Raw genomic sequence first — 17,987 nt, 5'->3', positions numbered from 1 at the left:
ATAGCAGCAAAAACAACAATACGAAATGAAATCACAGCAAATTAGTTGTAATTGAATTGTTGCCTACTTTGTAGGTGTTTTGGTCTAATCGCCTTAGAGCGCCAGAGGCGGCAACAAGAACACGGTCAGAACTTGTTGATTACCGCCGACCCTTGAGCGACGACGCGACAGGTGATCAACAACAACAACAACAATAACAAGAACAACAACAGCCAGAATGTCGAGTTCAAGTACACGGACTGGTCCGAGGCAGTTCTATGGCCCTTGTATCGTATCGTATTGTATCGCATACATGTATTTGCCACGCCGACAAAACGAAAACAAATATTTAACGTTTTAGTCTAATTAAATTAGCGAGAACGCCGCTCTGGCCCTCGGGAATTGGTATAAATTTCTGTGCAACGGCCAAGCGGCTAACACAAAACGCTGTTCAAATTTCGCAAAAGCCGCGCGGCCCGGACATTGTTGCAAAGTGTGGCGAGCGGAACGCACCGCGTGTTTTTGGCTGTACAAAACGGAAAGAAGAAAAAAAAATTGAATTAAAATAAATATAGAAGTACTACACATACAGTATAAATAATACAAAAAATTGCCGCGCGCCTTAACGTATGCAATACAAAAGTTAAGCCACAATATTTTTTACCTCTAAGCCACATGAAATTTCGACGTCCATTGTGCGGCCAAGCTGAACAATTGCACACGTTTTTATGCGCCAGAATGCAAGAAGTAAGTGGCTTAAGTGTCCCAGCGACCAAGTGAATTATGTAGCCAACAGTGCCAAGCAAAGAGCGAGGCAGTGAGAGAGCGAATTGAAAGAGTTGCCGAACAAAGCTGCTGCCGGTCATTGTGTGTCTACGCGTGTGTGTGTGTGTGTGTGTGTGTGTGTGTGTGTGTGTGTGTGTGTATGTGTGTATGTGCGTACGTGTGTGTATTTGAATACGTGTCTGTGCGTGTGCTACTTGTGACAGCAATTGTGCCGCACATTTGAATTGAATACTAACTAAGCCTGCGATGTGCAAGAAAAGTGTTAAGGTTTAAGTAGACAAAACTCCAAGCATAAAGATGAAAATATTTCTAAAACAGGTGACCAAAATGTAGAAGAAAAACTTTTGTTTTTTTTTTTTTTGCTAGTTAATATTTAGCATATAGCATACAAATTAAAATAAATTAAGGTGTGATTTCTGTTTATAACCCTTTTTTAGAGCCCAGTTCCCGATGTTGTAGACTAGCTTCGACTTGACCCTTGATAGAATTTGTATTGATGAAAATAATATTAGACATGTGTAATAAACTTGTTGAATGCCCCTGCACAAACCTACACTATTAAAACCTGTAAGACGAGGCTTAGCCAACATAGCTCCCTTTACCAATTATTGAAATCTATGAACGCAGCTGACTCGACAAGAAAAAAAGCATTTAGCCTGGTTTCTAATTCTAAAAAAGATGATTTCAGCAACCATTCAGCATAATTTTATCTCAAAAGAATTTTTTTTTTTGCTTTAATATAGTTTAGTTTGAATTTTTAATGTTATTAAAGGCGCACCTTAAATAAAAGTTTTATGAATAAATACTAATACAACTTATTCCACAGTGGAAAAGATTAAAATGGCAAATGATTGATTTCAAAACTTAGTCAATTTTTTTTTGGCTGGGATATCGGATCATTTATTCGCATATGAAATAAAACCCTAAGTGCGTAACAAGCCAACTCGTTGATGGGCAATCATAAAATATTAATCCCTTACCGAAAGAGGACACCCTATATATATATATATGTATATTCCAGCTTATATCAGCTGTCTTTGCAGATAAAAACGAATTTATTGCGGCGGTTTTATGCGTTTCCTTGTCAGCAAAAAACAAAGAATACTAATAAAAAACAAAGGCTATCTGCATACATGTTAAATGACAAACGCGCGAGTCGCACTTATAATTCTATTAACTTAATTAAACAATGCAATTGTTGCTTTTTGTCTGGCTATTCACAATGCTTTTCGCATAGCTGCTGCCCGGCTTCAGCGGATGTGCCGTTTTTTAAGGCCGGCCATAAAAAATTTGCATTGCCTGGCCATTTTTTTACGCAAGTGGGAAATACTTTGAACTGCAGCCAATGAAGGCAAATTTTATATACACTGTGAAAAGCTCGGCAAAAAATGAAAAGAAATAATACTTAAGCATTAATTGGACAACAATTGCATAAAAACAACATTTTAAGTGTTTGGCGAAAAACATTATTATTTTCCGAATCTGCGATTCGAACTAAGTGCTCAAAATTGTAAATAATATTGAGAAAAATAATTGAGTTATTTGTGAAATAAAACACTCGGTGGCCGCGTGCTACATGTAAACAAAGTCTGTTATAAACAAAAGCAACAATTACAGCTGGCAAATCAAATACAAAATCAAATCAAATACAACAGCAAATGAGCAAAGCGCGAAAGGGGAAATTGTAATTGGGAAAACTTAAGGAAAAATATATGTGTTTTGAAAAGTTTGCGACTTTTCAGTTCCTATTTTCTGCTCCATACACAAATAAGCAAATGTTTCTGGTAAAATACAATTTTAAAATAAAGTAGAATTAAATGAACATAATATAAGAGCAGCAACAAAATAATATATATATATATAATTGAGAGATATAAACAAAATACAAATTGGATAAAATAAAATACTGCAATTCAAGAAATGTAGATATAATACATCTCAAAAGGAATCTAAAATGAGCACATGACTCAAAAATGTGATATTTAAGTCTGAAGAGTTTTTGAATATTTTAAGCACAGCTTTGGGAAGCTAAATAAATGAAAATAATAAATATAGCTAACACAAACGAATACCAACCTAAAATATTTGCTTTAATTTAATTGCAGTTCAAAATTGCTCAAAATTAAATGCATAAAATAGTCGGACACTTGAAAAGAGCTTAGCAGAGAGCCGAGCAAAAAACCGAATAAAATAAAAATAAATTAAAATTATAAACAGCTTAAGCGACAACTTGCAGCAGACGCTGACCAAAAACCATAAACCAAGACAAAAACCAACTGCACACATACATACACACACACACGTACGCTGGCACATGTGTGTGCGTATGTGTGTGACATATACAACTGGAAACAACAGTGATCAAAAAAAGCGAGAATAACTTTACTTCAAAGTTGCATGCACAGGGGCTTAGTGTTTGCCAGTTTTTGGTTTGGCTTTTGGTTGTGTGTGTCATAGAGTGTGCAAACCTGTGTGTGTGTGTGTGTGTGTGTGTCTGTGAATTTGGCTTAAGCCCATGCGTTGACAAGCAGCTGCAAAAAGAAGTTGCCATAAATGAACTGCAGTGTTAAGCGAGCTTTGGAACTTTTAGAACAAAACAGACACAAATAAATTACAAGTCGTTTTTGTTAAGTGAATTACTTATAACACACCCACACACACACTCCTATACCTAAATAACACCATTAAACATGGGTCGCAAGAAGAAGCAACCGATGGGCGTAAGTATTTAAACTGCTGCGTATCTTTAAGATACGCGTAACAAGTAGCTGCCAGCTCATTTTCGCACCCATTTGTAAGTTACGCATACGCCGCGTTGCACGTGTATTAGCTACTGCTGCGGCTGTCGTTGCGGCTGCTGGTGCTGCTGCTGCTGCCGGCACTTGGCTTAAACGCTCCAAAAGGCACATTTCATTTCCATGCCATTTAAGTGGTGCAAATAAAGCAACCGCTCAGCCAGCCAACCAACCATCCGACACTTTGCACTTAATTTCCTTATATGTTTATGTTTATTTTCTGCTCTTTTTTTCTTTCTTCTGCATTTTATTTTATTTTATTTTATTTATTTACACCTGCATTTATTTTTACATACTGACTCTTTTTTTTCCCCGTGGTTCAGCTGCCGCCCGGTGGCGCCTCTGGTGTCGCCCCTAAAACTGTGGGCGGCTGTTGTGTGCCGCTGGGATTACCGCAACCTTTGCTGCTCGAGGAGAAGAAATTTTTGCTGGCCGTCGAGCGTGGCGATATACCGAATGTGCGCAGGTAAGTGCCAAGCCATGACGTTGCGTGTTTTTCTCTTCGCTTTTTTTTTTTGCTCTCAGTGCTGCCAAATTTGCGCCTCTTTTTTTAATACGTATTTTTTTCTCTAAATGTTGCGTCAGGGGACACGCAGGTGTCGATGGGCCGTATCTGTATCCGTACTCGTATCCCTCAGCGCGATATGTGTAGGAAACGCATAAATCCTATCAGCACGAGTCCTGGTTATAGCTTGTGTACATGTCTGTGTGTGTGTGTGTGTGTGTGTGTGTTTGTCTGGCTGCCAATGTGTGTTTTTGGGTGTTTTCAATTATTTGCATAGCTGCCTGCCTTATTTGCCTTGGGGAATATCTTATGTGCCACTTAATAAGCAATATGCGGAAACGAGTCGCGTTTAGCCATTTCCATGTCATTTAAAAGCGCATTTTAATAAATCAACAATTAATTTAATTTAATGAGCAAACAACAAATTAAAGCATTTTGTGCCTAAAGTGTAATAAAAATATATAAAATGAAATATACAATTAAATTAAAATGATTCAATTGGTTTCAAAGTGTTTAAAAATGCTTAGAAAAATCTTTAAGCTTGCATAACATGCCTAAAGTAGTTCGAAATTGAGAAATATATGTGTATACTTTATAGCATCGATTCGAATACAAATTTAGTAAATTAAAAATCTGAAGACTACTTAATAAAAATCTAATTTTTAAGTTTTCAATTGCACTGCTATTTTTTAAAAAGTGAATCGACAATGTTCGTATAAATTAAGTCTTGTTTCCGGCAGATATGCCATATCCATTGTCGTGAAGGCATTAACAGCTTGGACTCCCAACAATTATTTAACACTCCCCTCAAGGAAATTTTGGCAGCACCTGATTACTATAAATAATAAATTAAATTATAAATATTAGACTAGTTACTTATATTCAAGTCATTATTAGCTCTTCTGAAAAGTGTCCTTTCACAAGCAAGCACAACTAATACCGCATCGATTGCCAAGAGGTAAAACACACAGTAAAACTTGGCTGGTAAAAAACCATTTATGAACAATCATCAATTGTTTTGAACATGAAATAGTACAAGCATCTATCAGGTCTGCTTTCCTGTAGACATCTGGATATACTCTAATTAATATTAAATCGTAATTGTGTAAAAACATTGAGTCATTAGGGGGGCAACAGACTCTCAACTTGTTGTGTGCTGTGTACACTGTGGTTGGTCGTCTGATATCGTGTGCTTTTTGCTGTTGCCTAATTATTGGTTTGGTTTCTTTTTGTCGTTGTTGTTGTTGTTGTTGTAGTTGTAGCTGTTGTTGTGGCTGTGATTTTTTACATTTTTAGATTGATAAAACGATAGGGATTGTAACTTTTCATTTCGTCTAATGTGTAACGATAGTGTGCCTTTGATGGCTCCTCCTCGGATCCAATTGAGTCGTCTTCCTCCTCGCGCTGCACACGTATGCCCTTTAGGTGGCAGGCGCGCCGATAAAGCTCCTCCTCGCGATCCTTGTAGAACTGCCAGGAGATGCGGCTGAATGCCGGCATTTGGTTAAAATCACGCCCAGCACCATTTGGGGGCACTGCAAACCAATTGCCACCACCTATCTTAACGGTTTGCGTTTCTAATTGATGGATGGACACACCCTTTATTTATTTTCCAGTCGCAGTGGTACGTAGGTCGGTCGGATCCACTCACCCTTGTTCTTTTGTGCCATTTTGATGACCAAGCCTTGATCCTTCGTAGCGTCCATATTTATTTATTTTTTTGTTGTTATTGATTTGGAATGGGTTTACAAATAATTTAATTGCCAAACGGTTAGTTTATTCGGCGTTTTATTCAATATATATCTCGTTTTGTTAGAATTTTTTACAACAATTTATGTTGACGAACAATTGTAAAATGAATTTTCTAGGGATTGCCGCAACGTAGCTAAACTAGAATATTTGACAGCTGCAAGTCAAAGGTAACTACGTTGAGTGTCCAGTTAATCGAAAAGTGTTGCAAAACGAACCACCAAATACCACAACAATTTCAACTGAGCCCAACACTAGACACCACCTTTGGCGCTGCTCATGAAATTTATGCTTTGATTTGAAAAATTTTTTCAATATTTGTTTATATCAAATTTGCTCAATTTTCAATCATAACTAGTTGCCTTTTATAAAACAAATACGTAATATCCAAAAAATATCGAGTGCCTTTTATGTTACTCGCTTGATTGGCAAACTTTTTGCTGGCAGTGCATATAATTAAAAACTTTTGATTCGTTGGCCGCGCAAGAAAAGTAAAAGTTTTCTTTTCCGGCCACATTTTTAATAATTTCCTTTTTTTCTTTCTGTTAAGCCAATTGATTTTAATTACTTGCCACACCCACTTGTGCCACATTTTAGGATACTGCAAAAAGCACTGCGGCACCAGCATATCAATATCAACTGCATGGACCCATTGGGTAGACGCGCCTTAACGCTGGCCATAGACAACGAGAATCTGGAGATGGTCGAGCTGCTTGTTATCATGGGCGTGGAGACAAAGGATGCCCTGCTGCATGCCATCAATGCGGAGTTCGTTGAGGCCGTTGAGCTGCTGCTCGAGCACGAGGAGCTCATTTTCAAGGAGGGCGAGCTCTATGTAAGTAATACACCTATCTGCCCGCCTACCAACTACTCCCCGTCTTCCCCTCACGACCCAGTGATGCACTCAGCTAATTTGTGGCACACATCGAGTGGCACAGCTTTTAGCTGCTTCACAAACTGAAGCTAACACGATTTTAATCAGTTTTATGTGGACTCGTTAGGCACGTACATGACAGACGCTGAAGTGATTGGGAGTGTGCGATAAGCGGACAACGCTTCCGCCTCCAACTGCTCCTTAATGTCACATACTGTATGATTATCCATGTCTGTGTTTGTGCTCATCATATTATACACTTGCCTTGGTTGTTATACATTTTTCATGATAAATGCTGTGTTCTGCTCTGGAACAATTGCCTAAACGATATTATAAATATTATTCATAGACTATATATTAAATAGTTCTTTTATATTGGTCCCACTCGGAGGTGGGACTGTCGATCGACAGGATCACCGAAGTATTATCACAAAAGTATTACGGAAATTTAAGGTTTATACTGAAGATCTTTTTTCCCAGTATATTGCGATCAGGTTAAGAAGGATGTTCAAGTAAGCCCCATCCACCAATATATATCTACTTGATTATATATTAGCAAGAGTATTTAATTTTCGGATCTGCTGTAATAGTATGATTTTCTTCGTTGATTTAACTTATGTTCGGGTTGCCTTTTTATTTTTAACAACACGTCTTCTTACTGCTAGTACTGTAGAGAGACTGCCTTCCACTTCTTCTCTGCAGCCGCTTTTCTTTATCGATATTTACTTATCGTACTGTTATAATTAACATAGATAGTGACACTATAATACCCTGGCTAGGGTTACCAATGATGCTCTTATCCTATTACAACTCGGCCATCCTGACAAAGAGAGCTCCCGATCTCTGTCTTTTATATGTGTATCTATCTTTATAACTAATGCTTATTGCCTATTTTCGCATCCAATGCTTAAAGTTTTGGCTATTCCAGATACCAACGTACGGGTTGCGAGATAATTGAAAGCCTTCTACATCCTTTAACAAGTATCTATCATTTTTTAAAATCTTTTCTATACTATAAGGCCCTTTATATCTTGGTATTAACTTTTTTGAAACTCCTGGTGTGCTATCAAAATTTTTTACCATGACATAGTCACCTATTTTATATTCTACTGATACTTTCTTCTTTTTATTAATCCGCTCTTCATTTCTGATTTGAGCTTCTTTTTGATATATTTCTCCACTCTTTCTTATATTTTCTAAATTTCTTTTATCACACGTGTTCACCTGTGTAAACTCTTCTAATTTTTCTTTTAATTCATCAACAACTTTTCCTTTCTGTTGTAATCCGAATAACATTTCGCTTGGAAATTTCTTTATGCTTTTGTGTTGTGTGTTGTTTATTGCATATTCAACATTTTCTATAATAACATCCCAATGTAAACCATTTTCTGGCTCCGCCATTTTTGCCATCATCGGACCCAAGTCTCTATTCAACCTTTCCACCTGACCATTTGCTTGCGGACAACCCGTTGCTATTTTAATATGCGTTACTCCCTCATTTTTTAAAAATTCATCAAACTCTTTTGCAGTAAAACAACTCCCTCTGTCCGATACAATGAACTTAGGTCTACTATACGCTCTGAAATAATCTTTTAATGCCTTAATCGCTTCTTTCGTACTTGTTGTCTTTGCTGTATATAGTCTAACAAATTTTGAAAATCCGTCAACCACCGCCAATATATATTTATTAGCCCTTCCTGCATTAATTGGTCCATAATGGTCTATATGGATCATCTCCCACGGTTTGTTTCCTTTCGGTATGCTATGTAATAGTCCTTCACTCTTACCCGTCTTGGGGGCGAAGGCAATGCATTTTAAACAATTCCCTATATGCTTTATTGCTTTTTCCTTAATATATGGGAACCAGTAACTCTTTCCAATGGCATCGATCATCTTATCTCTCCCAGCATGTCCCAACTCATCATGATATTTGTAAAGTACATGTTCTTCCATATCCTTTGGTACATAAAAAACTAATCTGCCATCATTTGTTTTTCTGTAAATGACCCCATTTCTCATTTCGAATAGCTTGTGCTCTTCTTTTTCTAACATCTTTCTAATATCTACCAGTTTGTCATCTTTGCTTTGGCAAATAACTAAATTGTCCTCAAAACTATTGGATTCAATAACTAAAATGTCCTCATAACATCTGCTTAACGCATCCACATGTTGCATTTGCTTGCCCGATCTATGCACTAACTCAAAATCGTAATTTTGTAGTTCTAACGCCCATCTAGCAATTCTCGGATTTAAATCTATTTTGTTAAGCGTTAAAGTTAAAGAGTTGCAATCTGTCATTATTTTAAATCGTTTTCCCTGCAGATATATACGAAATCTGCGTAATGCGTAAATGATGGCTAGCGTTTCTAACTCAAAACTATGATATTTAGACTCTACTTCGGTTGTCCTTTTAGAAAAATAAAAAATCGGGTGTAATTTCCTATCTTCTTTTTTTTGAAATAAAACAGCCCCAAATCCCACTGCGCTGGCATCACAATGTAGTTCTATTTCTTCTTTGTAATTATATATTGATAGTACTGGCGCCTCTAACAATTTATCTTTTAACATATTAAAACACTTAAACTCCTCTTCTCCAAACTTGAATTTCTTATCTTTTTTCAATAAATCATATAAGGGTTTAGCTAATATAGAAAAGTTTAAAATGAACCTCCTGAAGTAGGAGCATAACCCTAGGAAACTTTGTACTCCCTGAATTTTGTTTGGTATTGGAAAGGATTTAACCGCTTCTAACTCTTTTTCATCAGCCCTAACGCCTTTACTATCCACCACAAATCCTAAATATTTAACGCTGCTTTTAAAAAATTCACACTTATCTAATTTCAACTCTAATTTGTTTTGCACCAGTCTTATAAACACTTCCTTTAAGGTCTCCATGTGTTCCTTTATGTTTGTACTTGCTATCATAATATCATCCATGTAAACAATTACCTTATTATCTTTTATCATATCACAAAATATGTTATTAACAAATCTTTGAAATACATGTGGCGCAGTTTTTAAACCCATGGGCATCCTAAGAAATTCATATTGTCCTAAAGGGGTAACAAATGAAGTGTATTTAATAGATTGCTCATTAACAAAAACATGAAAATACCCGTTTTTTAGATCCAACTTTGAAAATACTGTTTTTCCGCATAGTCTGTCTAATAAATCGTCGATCAATGGTAGCGGGTAGTTGTCTCTACATATAATTTTGTTCAGTCTTCTAAAATCAATACATAACCTCATGTCTCCAGTTTTTTTCTTCACTAGTACTATAGGTGATGCATACTCTGAACAACTTGGCCTAATGATTCCATCTTTTAAATAGTCGTCTAATAATTCTTGCAACTTTTCTTTTTCCATATAAGATAACCGCCTAGGTGTACAATTAAATACTTTGTCGTTTTCTAATCTTATGCTTAACTCATGTCTTAATTTTGGCTGATTTGGCCTTTTCGCTTTTACATAAGTATTTTCAAATAAATTTTCAAATTCACACTTTGTGCTGTAATCAATATCTTCACTTAAAATATATATATTTTCTCTTTTGTTAGAATCTTCCCAACTTATTGTTAAGATATCCTTCTCAAAATTCTCTTCTAACACTCCCATGATTTCGCTATTCACTGGCGCTTCATTAACATGATTATTAATTTTAACTGCACTGTTTCCTATATCTTCTATAATCACTTTTTCAATCCCGGTTTGATTATAGATAATTTCATCACTAACAACTTCTTCACTATCAGGTTCGAGCTTAAGCTCTCCATAACTAACTATCTCATCACTAACAGTTTCGATCCCAATCACTTCATTTCTAACTATTTCACCACTAATTATTTTATTTCTAACTATCTCATCACTACCAACTTTATCACCAAGCGTTTCCGGACTAACAATTTTCTCACTAACTAATTCATCACTACCAGTTTCATTACTGACTATTTCCTTATTAACGATTTTATCATTTAACAATATAGTTTCATTTTGCTCGTGTTTGATATCTTCATCGTCCACTTTTTTTTGTTTTTCTTTGTAGCTTGTAGCTATGATATCATTTTTACCATTATTCTGGTGATCAACTTTATGCCCGTTCACAATTTTTAATGTTCTTAAATCAATATTTAAACCAAAAGAATCCATAAAATCTCTACCAAGCACAGCGTCATACCTCATAGACTCATTTGCCACAATTATAACATTAAAATAAACATTTATTAACTTTTTCTTCATAAAACATAAAATTTTTCCAAAATTTTTCAATTTACTTTCATTTAAACCTACATACGAATTTGCATCTGGCATACGCTTTACTTTTAATGGCACAAACTTTTCCTTTAAAAATGAAATAGGGCTGCCAGAGTCTATAAGGCATTCTGCAATTATTGATTTGTTAAATGAGTTACTAAAATGAATTCTTAAGTATCTTACATATTTGTTTTCCATATCATACTTTTTATTTGGACATCCTGCTATTAAATGATCCTTTGAGCCGCACGCATAGCAAGATCCTGCCTCCCGTTTGGGCTTTAAACAATCTTTGGCCCAATGGCCCTTAACATTGCAATTGTAGCAACGTTGTTGTTTGTCCGCCTGTGCTTCCTGTGCAGTTTGTTTCACTACATGGTTTCGTACCCGTTTAATTGGCAACTTTATAGCTGCAAACGCACGTAAAATTTGAGCCGGATTGGTAAAGCAATGCATACTAGCTTGAGTGCGCAAGTTTTCGCAAGGTATGCCTCGAATAATACCCTCCATTAACTCCTCTACATCAATGTTGATGTCCTGTGCCAATATGCTTTTTTCGCTAAAATATGTGGCGAACACCTCATCTGGTTTCCAAACCCGATCCTCGAACTTCTGTCGTAGTTCCGACTTCGAAAATCCTCCCCCGAAGGCCAAAACCAATTGATTTAGCATCTCGTCAATCGGAGCAATGATGCGCATAGGGTCTGCATGCAACCACTTCAAAGCACCGCCTTTCAATTTGCTTATACAAAGCAAGTGCTGTTGCCTATCATTTAGTCTGTAGATCTTGGCCACATTGAAGAATTGCATTACCCATTTACGCACCTCACTTTCTCCAGTAAATTCTAATAAAATTTCCTTGGCTAACATCATCGCTCCAGTTTGGATGCAATTATTTAAGTTGCCTCCGACAGCGTTGCCACTTTCGTCGATCCTTCCAGCTGCCCCAGCGTTGCCCACTGCACCAGCGTGATCAGCTGCACCAGCGTTGCCATCCGTTCCAGTGTAATCAGCTGCACCAGCGTTGCCATCCGTCGACCGTGGTCTTTCTTCAGTGTGACCATCCTCTAGCTGCAATAAATCGCCGACTTCACTTTCTTGCTCTCCCCCGTCGCTCCCGCCGATGTGCGAGTTGCGGTTCACCGTTACTTGAAATTCTTCTAGGAATTTTCGAGACGCTTCAATTTCGAGACGCATCAATTTCAGCATCTCGGCGCCATTTGCTATTTCGTCACGCTGTTGTTGCATTATGTTTTGCAACTCATTTTGAGCCTCAATTGTCTGTTCCTTGTTACGTTGAACTTCAAGTTCCTTTGCAGCATCGTCTCGGATATCCACTGGTACCTTATTTAATCTCGCCATCAGCTCAGTTTTGGTACCCTCTGTTGGCAAATTTAGTAATGCCAACCAACTTTTCAATGTCGCTATTGACACGTCATTTATATTTATATTTTCCATTTTGTTGTGTTTTTTTTTTTTTTTTTCTGAGTCAATCCCACTTCTGATATTGTAATAGTATGATTTTCTTCGTTGATTTAACTTATGTTCGGGTTGCCTTTTTATTTTTAACAACACGTCTTCTTACTGCTAGTACTGTAGAGAGACTGCCTTCCACTTCTTCTCTGCAGCCGCTTTTCTTTATCGATATTTACTTATCGTACTGTTATAATTAACATAGATAGTGACACTATAATACCCTGGCTAGGGTTACCAATGATGCTCTTATCCTATTACACTGCACAGTCCGTATTCTTTTCCTGTTGCAAATAAAGTTGTATGAGTGCTGGTGACGTCCACGCCGGCTTCTGCCACATATTTATGCACACACGAGCACGCTTCATTAAGCAGCCATTGGGCGCAATTGAAGTGTGAAAATTACAATTGTAACGCATATGCAATAAAACGTTTAATGAGGCCGAAATATCATCTATAGAGTGGAGAGTCTTAAGAGTTGCTCGCAACCGGAGCACCTTAACCTTAACTGAATGCTTCCTTACAGAGCTGGCAGAAGGTGGATATCAATACGGCCATGTTTGCGCCCGATATAACGCCGCTGATGCTGGCGGCGCACAAGAATAACTTTGAAATATTGCGCATACTCTTGGATCGGGGCGCTGCGGTGCCTGTGCCACATGATATACGGTAAGCGGTTGGCTTCTATTGCGAGACTTCCATTAATTTGGCATCTTTTAGCTGCGGCTGTGACGAGTGTGTGCGTCTCATGGGCGCGGACTCGCTGCGGCACTCGCTTTCGCGTGTGAATATCTATCGGGCGCTGTGCAGTCCTTCGCTCATTTGCCTGACCTCCAGCGATCCCATACTGACCGCCTTTCAACTGTCCTGGGAGCTGCGCAATCTGGCCCTTACCGAGCAGGAGTGCAAGTCGGAGTATATGGAGCTGAGGCGTCAGTGCCAGAAGTTTGCTTGCAGCCTATTGGATCAGACGCGCTCCTCCAATGAGCTGGCTATAATATTGAACTACGATCCGACTATATCTAGCTATGAGCCGGGCGATCGCATGAGCCTGACGCGGCTTGTACAGGCCATATCCTATAAGCAGAAAAAGGTGGGCATTTGTAACTCATAGACATCTCTGTAACTTTGTATCTCACAGATACTTCTATATCTCAATAATAATTTTGTTTCGCACAGACATTTTTGCAACTTAAAGCAACTTTTGCCTCTCACAAATGCACTGCCATTCAATACATGTATTTTTGATCTGTTTGGACTATTTGTTTGCAGTTCGTGGCCCATTCGAATATACAACAATTGCTGTCATCGATTTGGTATGACGGACTGCCTGGCTTCAGGCGCAAAAGCATCGTAGACAAGTTCATCTGCATAGCTCAGGTGGCTATACTGTTTCCCCTCTACTGCTTCATATATATGTTCGCGCCCAACTGTCGAACGGGTCAATTGATGCGAAAACCGTTTATGAAATTCCTCGTGCATGCCTCGTCGTATGTGTTCTTTTTGTGTGAGTACAAGTCCGGCTAAGAGTTGTGGTCGAAGTAAACAGTTTAAGCTATAATAACAGGACCTGCCTCTACTCATATTCTGTCTGTTTACCCTGCAGTTATCCTCATACTGGTCTCGCAGCGAGCGGACGATGATTTCGTGCGGCTATTTGGCACGGCACGCATGAAGGCCGAGCTGGCCGAGCAGGAGCAGCGGCAACGTGGACAGGCGCCCAGCAAACTGGAGTTACTGGTGGTGCTCTACGTGATTGGGTTCATGTGGGAGGAGGTGCAGGAGATATTTGCCGTGGGCATGAAAAACTATTTGCGTAACATGTGGAACTTTATTGATTTTCTGCGCAACAGCCTCTACGTGAGCGTCATGTGTCTGCGGTAAGTTCAGGCTCAAGCTGCAGCACCCACACACCTCACCTCACCTCACCATACCACTAACTCGCCCACTCTGCAGCGCCTTTGCCTACATACAGCAGGCAACGGAAATCGCAAGCGATCCACAGATGGCCTATATACCACGCGAGAAGTGGCACGACTTTGACCCGCAGCTGATTGCCGAGGGTCTATTTGCGGCTGCGAATGTCTTCTCGGCGCTGAAGCTGGTGCATTTGTTCAGCATCAATCCGCATTTGGGTCCGCTGCAAATCTCGCTGGGTCGCATGGTCATCGATATTGTGAAATTCTTCTTCATCTACACCCTGGTGTTGTTCGCCTTTGCCTGTGGACTAAATCAGCTGCTCTGGTACTTTGCTGCGCTCGAGAAGAGCAAGTGCTATGTGCTGCCCGGCGGTGAGGCGGACTGGGCCTCACATGGCGACTCCTGCATGAAATGGCGACGCTTTGGCAAGTCAGTCCAGTCATTCAGTTAATTAGAAAGCATGTACTATGTACTAATCCCTAACTCGTTGTACTTTGCAGCCTCTTTGAGTCATCGCAGTCGCTGTTCTGGGCCAGCTTTGGCATGGTGGGCCTCGATGACTTTGAGCTGACCGGCATCAAGTCGTACACTCGTTTCTGGGGCCTCCTCATGTTTGGCTCCTACAGCGTCATCAATGTGATTGTTTTGCTGAATCTACTTATAGCCATGATGTCCAATTCCTATGCCATGATTGATGTGAGTAGCCAAGCCTCAACCCATCAGCCCCTCGTTCCTTTAATGACTTTGATTGCATGATTTGCAGGAGCACTCGGACACTGAATGGAAGTTTGCACGCACCAAACTCTGGATGAGCTATTTTGAGGACAGCGCCACGCTGCCGCCGCCTTTTAATGTGCTGCCCTCGGTTAAATGGCTCATTAGGGTGTTTAGAAAGTCCAGCAAGACCATAGATCGACAGCGTTCCAAGGTGAGTGACTCAATGATTGATTGACTGAATTCAGCATTTCTGTAAAATCCACGACCACGAGTGAAAAATTTGTGAAAACTAGCAGCGCCTAATAACAGGTAGTTACACATTAAGTCGCTCAACATCGTGATTGATTAACTGGCTGATTGACTGAACTCATCCTATAAAATCCACACCGAGTAAAAAATGTGTGGAAAATGACAGTTTCGGCTTTAGAGCCTCTACTTAACAACTATTCACACATAAAGGCTCTTGATAGCATACCAAGTACGGTGACTAACTCATTGATTAACTGTCCGATTGACTGACCTCACCAAACCCACAAAATTGATAGTTAGGGCCTTAGTATCACATTAAGACGCATCACTTTTGCCCACAGAAACGTCAAGAACAGGAGCAGTATAACAAATATGATAATATCATGCGGTCCCTGGTCTGGCGTTATGTTTCGGCCATGCATCGCAAATTTGAGAACAATCCGGTCACAGAGGATGACATCAATGAGGTCAAGAGCGAGATAAGCACCATGCGCTATGAAATGTTGGAGATATTCGAGAACAGTGGAATGGATGTGTCGTCGGCCAACAAGAAGGAGAAGCGTAGGCTTAAATGACCTTAACAGACACACACACACATGCTTATCACATATATTTTGCGCAACAGATCCGCGACCTCGTCGCATGAAAGTCTGGGAGCGGCGCCTAATGAAGGGCTTCCATGTGGCGCCCGTGCAAACGAGCAGCGATTCGGATTTGCTCAGTAATGTGAACGGCGAGGGCGAAATGCGAGAGGTCAAAGTCGAAACGGTACCCTCCAAGCCAGCCAAGGAGACGGCACGGGAACGTTTCCAGCGCGTCGCACGCACCGTACTGCTGCAGTCGAGCACACACAAGTGGAACGTGGTGCTGCAGGGCACGCTACAAAACTCGCAGATTGGTCGCAGCACCAAGTACCAGCGCAAGAATCTGCACAACCTGGGCAAGGCCATTGAGGAGGCCAAGAAGTGGGTGAAGTTAAGAAAATAAAAAAAAAATAAGAACTAACTAAGAGATTGTAACCCAATCATTTACAGGCTCATTCTGCTCAATCCTGGCTGCACCTCCGGTCGCGAATCGCCCATACGCATCGAGTTTGAGGACGAGAAGACCAGCACATTGCTGGAGCTGCTCAATCAGATCAGCGAGGAGATCAATCTCTCTGAGCGACAACGTGCCAAGCCCTGCTGGCGGCCACCGGTCCGAACTGTGCACGCACGTGCGCTGGCTGCCAACAACGAGTGGTCCAGATCCAATACGGCGCCGGAGCTGCAGCTGAATCGGAAATTGGCGCCGCATAGTCGCAGCAGCAGCCGCACACGCGAGCTACCGCTCTGCCCCAGCAAGCTGGCTACGGCCGCTGCGCCCGTGGTCAAAAAGACGGCGCCGGTTGCGCCCACGCCAGCAACCAAAACCACAACAACAGCCAGTAGCAACAGGGCGAAGACCACGACGACGCCCTTCTCCGTGGAACTCAACCTAGCTGGACGTGGCAGAGGCCACGTCGCTTCGCATTGCGTGCCGCCGAGCAATCCAATAAATTTCGATATGCATGTCGTGGATTTGGATGAGCGTAGCCCAAGTGGCACTGCATTCGATAAGGATAACACATCCGACATTAGCTCCATACAGAGCATGAGTCCCAAGCGGCCAAATTATTGAATGCGTCGCTCGCGTGGCCTCTTGTGATAAACCCTCAAAAGCACGCTTTGGCTTTAATAGCACTTAAAGCGTATACTCTCCATGCCATCCAAAAAATAATACTATATAGCAATAAAATAAAATTATATGCATAAACAAATTTGAAGTCAAGCGTCTTTTTACATTCGATTGGCATTCATTACAAACTTCAGCTTATTTATTCACACGTAATTCCCATGCACAAATGAGCGCAACGCAAATTGAGAATTGAGAATCGACTTTTAGGGGGGAAAGAGGAACAACAATATACTCTTACTAATTGAGAGCTTAAAGATTTGCTAGCTGAAGTTAGGCAAATAATAACAAACATTAAATAAACAAACTATATTAAATCTACATTAGTACATGTAGAAAGTCAGGCTTACGAGCCGAGTCCAAGGCGAGACCCTGGCTCAAGCCCGAACCAACCTTTTTTTTATTTTTGCAAGTCATTCATATTACACTTGCTGTTTTGATTAGAATTATAGTTGTTAACTTAAATACAGGTATTTATTGCTTATTTTATACTTAGACCCTTAAACATGACAGAAATTAAAAAAATAAATAATTAATTTAGGTACTTCCAATATAAGCCACAGCTTTTCAATATTTATATTTATTTGTATATAGTATAAACCGAATCTAAAGCCAAACCAGTTCATAAAATAACTGAACCTTAGCCTGAATCTATAATAGATATTCTTTAAAGTTTAAAACACAGTTGTTGGTTCGAAATAAAAAACGTTTGAGTACTGGAGCTTGTTATGTCATGTATTGGAGCTGGGTCATCGATATGAGTATATTTTTGTGTTATTTAGAACACAAGGCAAATCAGAATATCCCTGGCAAAGACATATGGCAAAGCACGAGCGCGACTTTTATCAAATACAAGCTACTTAAGAAAATTTATATGCCCCGCTGACAAGTACTTCCCCCGGCTAATAAGGCCACCAATATAGCCATTTACATATAATCGTATAGCCTGGACCGGCGGCAATAGACACGCAAACGC

The 17,987-nt window shown here is 39.8% G+C and overlaps 3 protein-coding genes across 9 annotated transcripts; 1 reads left to right on the top strand and 2 right to left on the bottom strand.

Moving 5' to 3' along the window:
* Window positions 1–425: 425 nt before the first annotated feature.
* trpl (transient receptor potential-like) lies at window positions 426–17,102 on the top strand. Of its 6 annotated transcripts, none has more exons than XM_002049262.4 (14): window positions 426–726; window positions 3,356–3,485; window positions 3,884–4,026; window positions 6,412–6,649; window positions 12,939–13,081; window positions 13,133–13,505; window positions 13,685–13,919; window positions 14,019–14,292; window positions 14,369–14,761; window positions 14,833–15,028; window positions 15,096–15,260; window positions 15,640–15,859; window positions 15,924–16,263; window positions 16,333–17,102. In XM_002049262.4, exons 2-14 carry the CDS (start codon window positions 3,456–3,458, stop codon window positions 16,955–16,957), a joined length of 3,375 nt encoding a protein of 1,124 aa, XP_002049298.1. In that variant the 5' UTR covers window positions 426–726; window positions 3,356–3,455; the 3' UTR covers window positions 16,958–17,102. The 6 variants fall into 6 exon arrangements, with proteins under 6 accessions (XP_002049298.1, XP_070065833.1, XP_015029718.1 ...); XM_070209732.1 differs by having other exon boundaries at window positions 3,330–3,485; XM_015174232.3 differs by having other exon boundaries at window positions 3,310–3,485.
* Window positions 5,043–5,917, bottom strand: LOC6625930 (uncharacterized). Its single transcript, XM_002049263.3, has 2 exons — window positions 5,717–5,917; window positions 5,043–5,642 (listed from the first exon to the last, which is right to left on the bottom strand). Exons 1-2 carry the CDS (start codon window positions 5,769–5,771, stop codon window positions 5,350–5,352), a joined length of 348 nt encoding a protein of 115 aa, XP_002049299.1. The 5' UTR covers window positions 5,772–5,917; the 3' UTR covers window positions 5,043–5,349.
* On the bottom strand, window positions 7,284–12,653 carry LOC138911327 (uncharacterized). 2 transcript variants are annotated; one of them, XM_070209733.1, is made up of 2 exons: window positions 11,145–12,653; window positions 7,284–11,067 (listed from the first exon to the last, which is right to left on the bottom strand). In XM_070209733.1, the coding sequence occupies exons 1-2, from the start codon at window positions 12,395–12,397 to the stop codon at window positions 10,962–10,964; spliced, it is 1,359 nt and encodes a 452-aa protein (XP_070065834.1). In that variant the 5' UTR covers window positions 12,398–12,653; the 3' UTR covers window positions 7,284–10,961. The 2 variants fall into 2 exon arrangements, with proteins under 2 accessions (XP_070065834.1, XP_070065835.1); XM_070209734.1 differs by having other exon boundaries at window positions 11,123–12,652.
* Window positions 17,103–17,987: the final 885 nt, after the last annotated feature.

The sequence above is a fragment of the Drosophila virilis genome, chromosome 5 (assembly GCF_030788295.1).
Source record: "Drosophila virilis strain 15010-1051.87 chromosome 5, Dvir_AGI_RSII-ME, whole genome shotgun sequence".
NCBI classification, from domain to species: domain Eukaryota; kingdom Metazoa; phylum Arthropoda; class Insecta; order Diptera; family Drosophilidae; genus Drosophila; species Drosophila virilis.
Note: the sequence above shows the minus strand (reverse complement) of the source record. Positions and strands in the feature narration are given on the sequence as shown.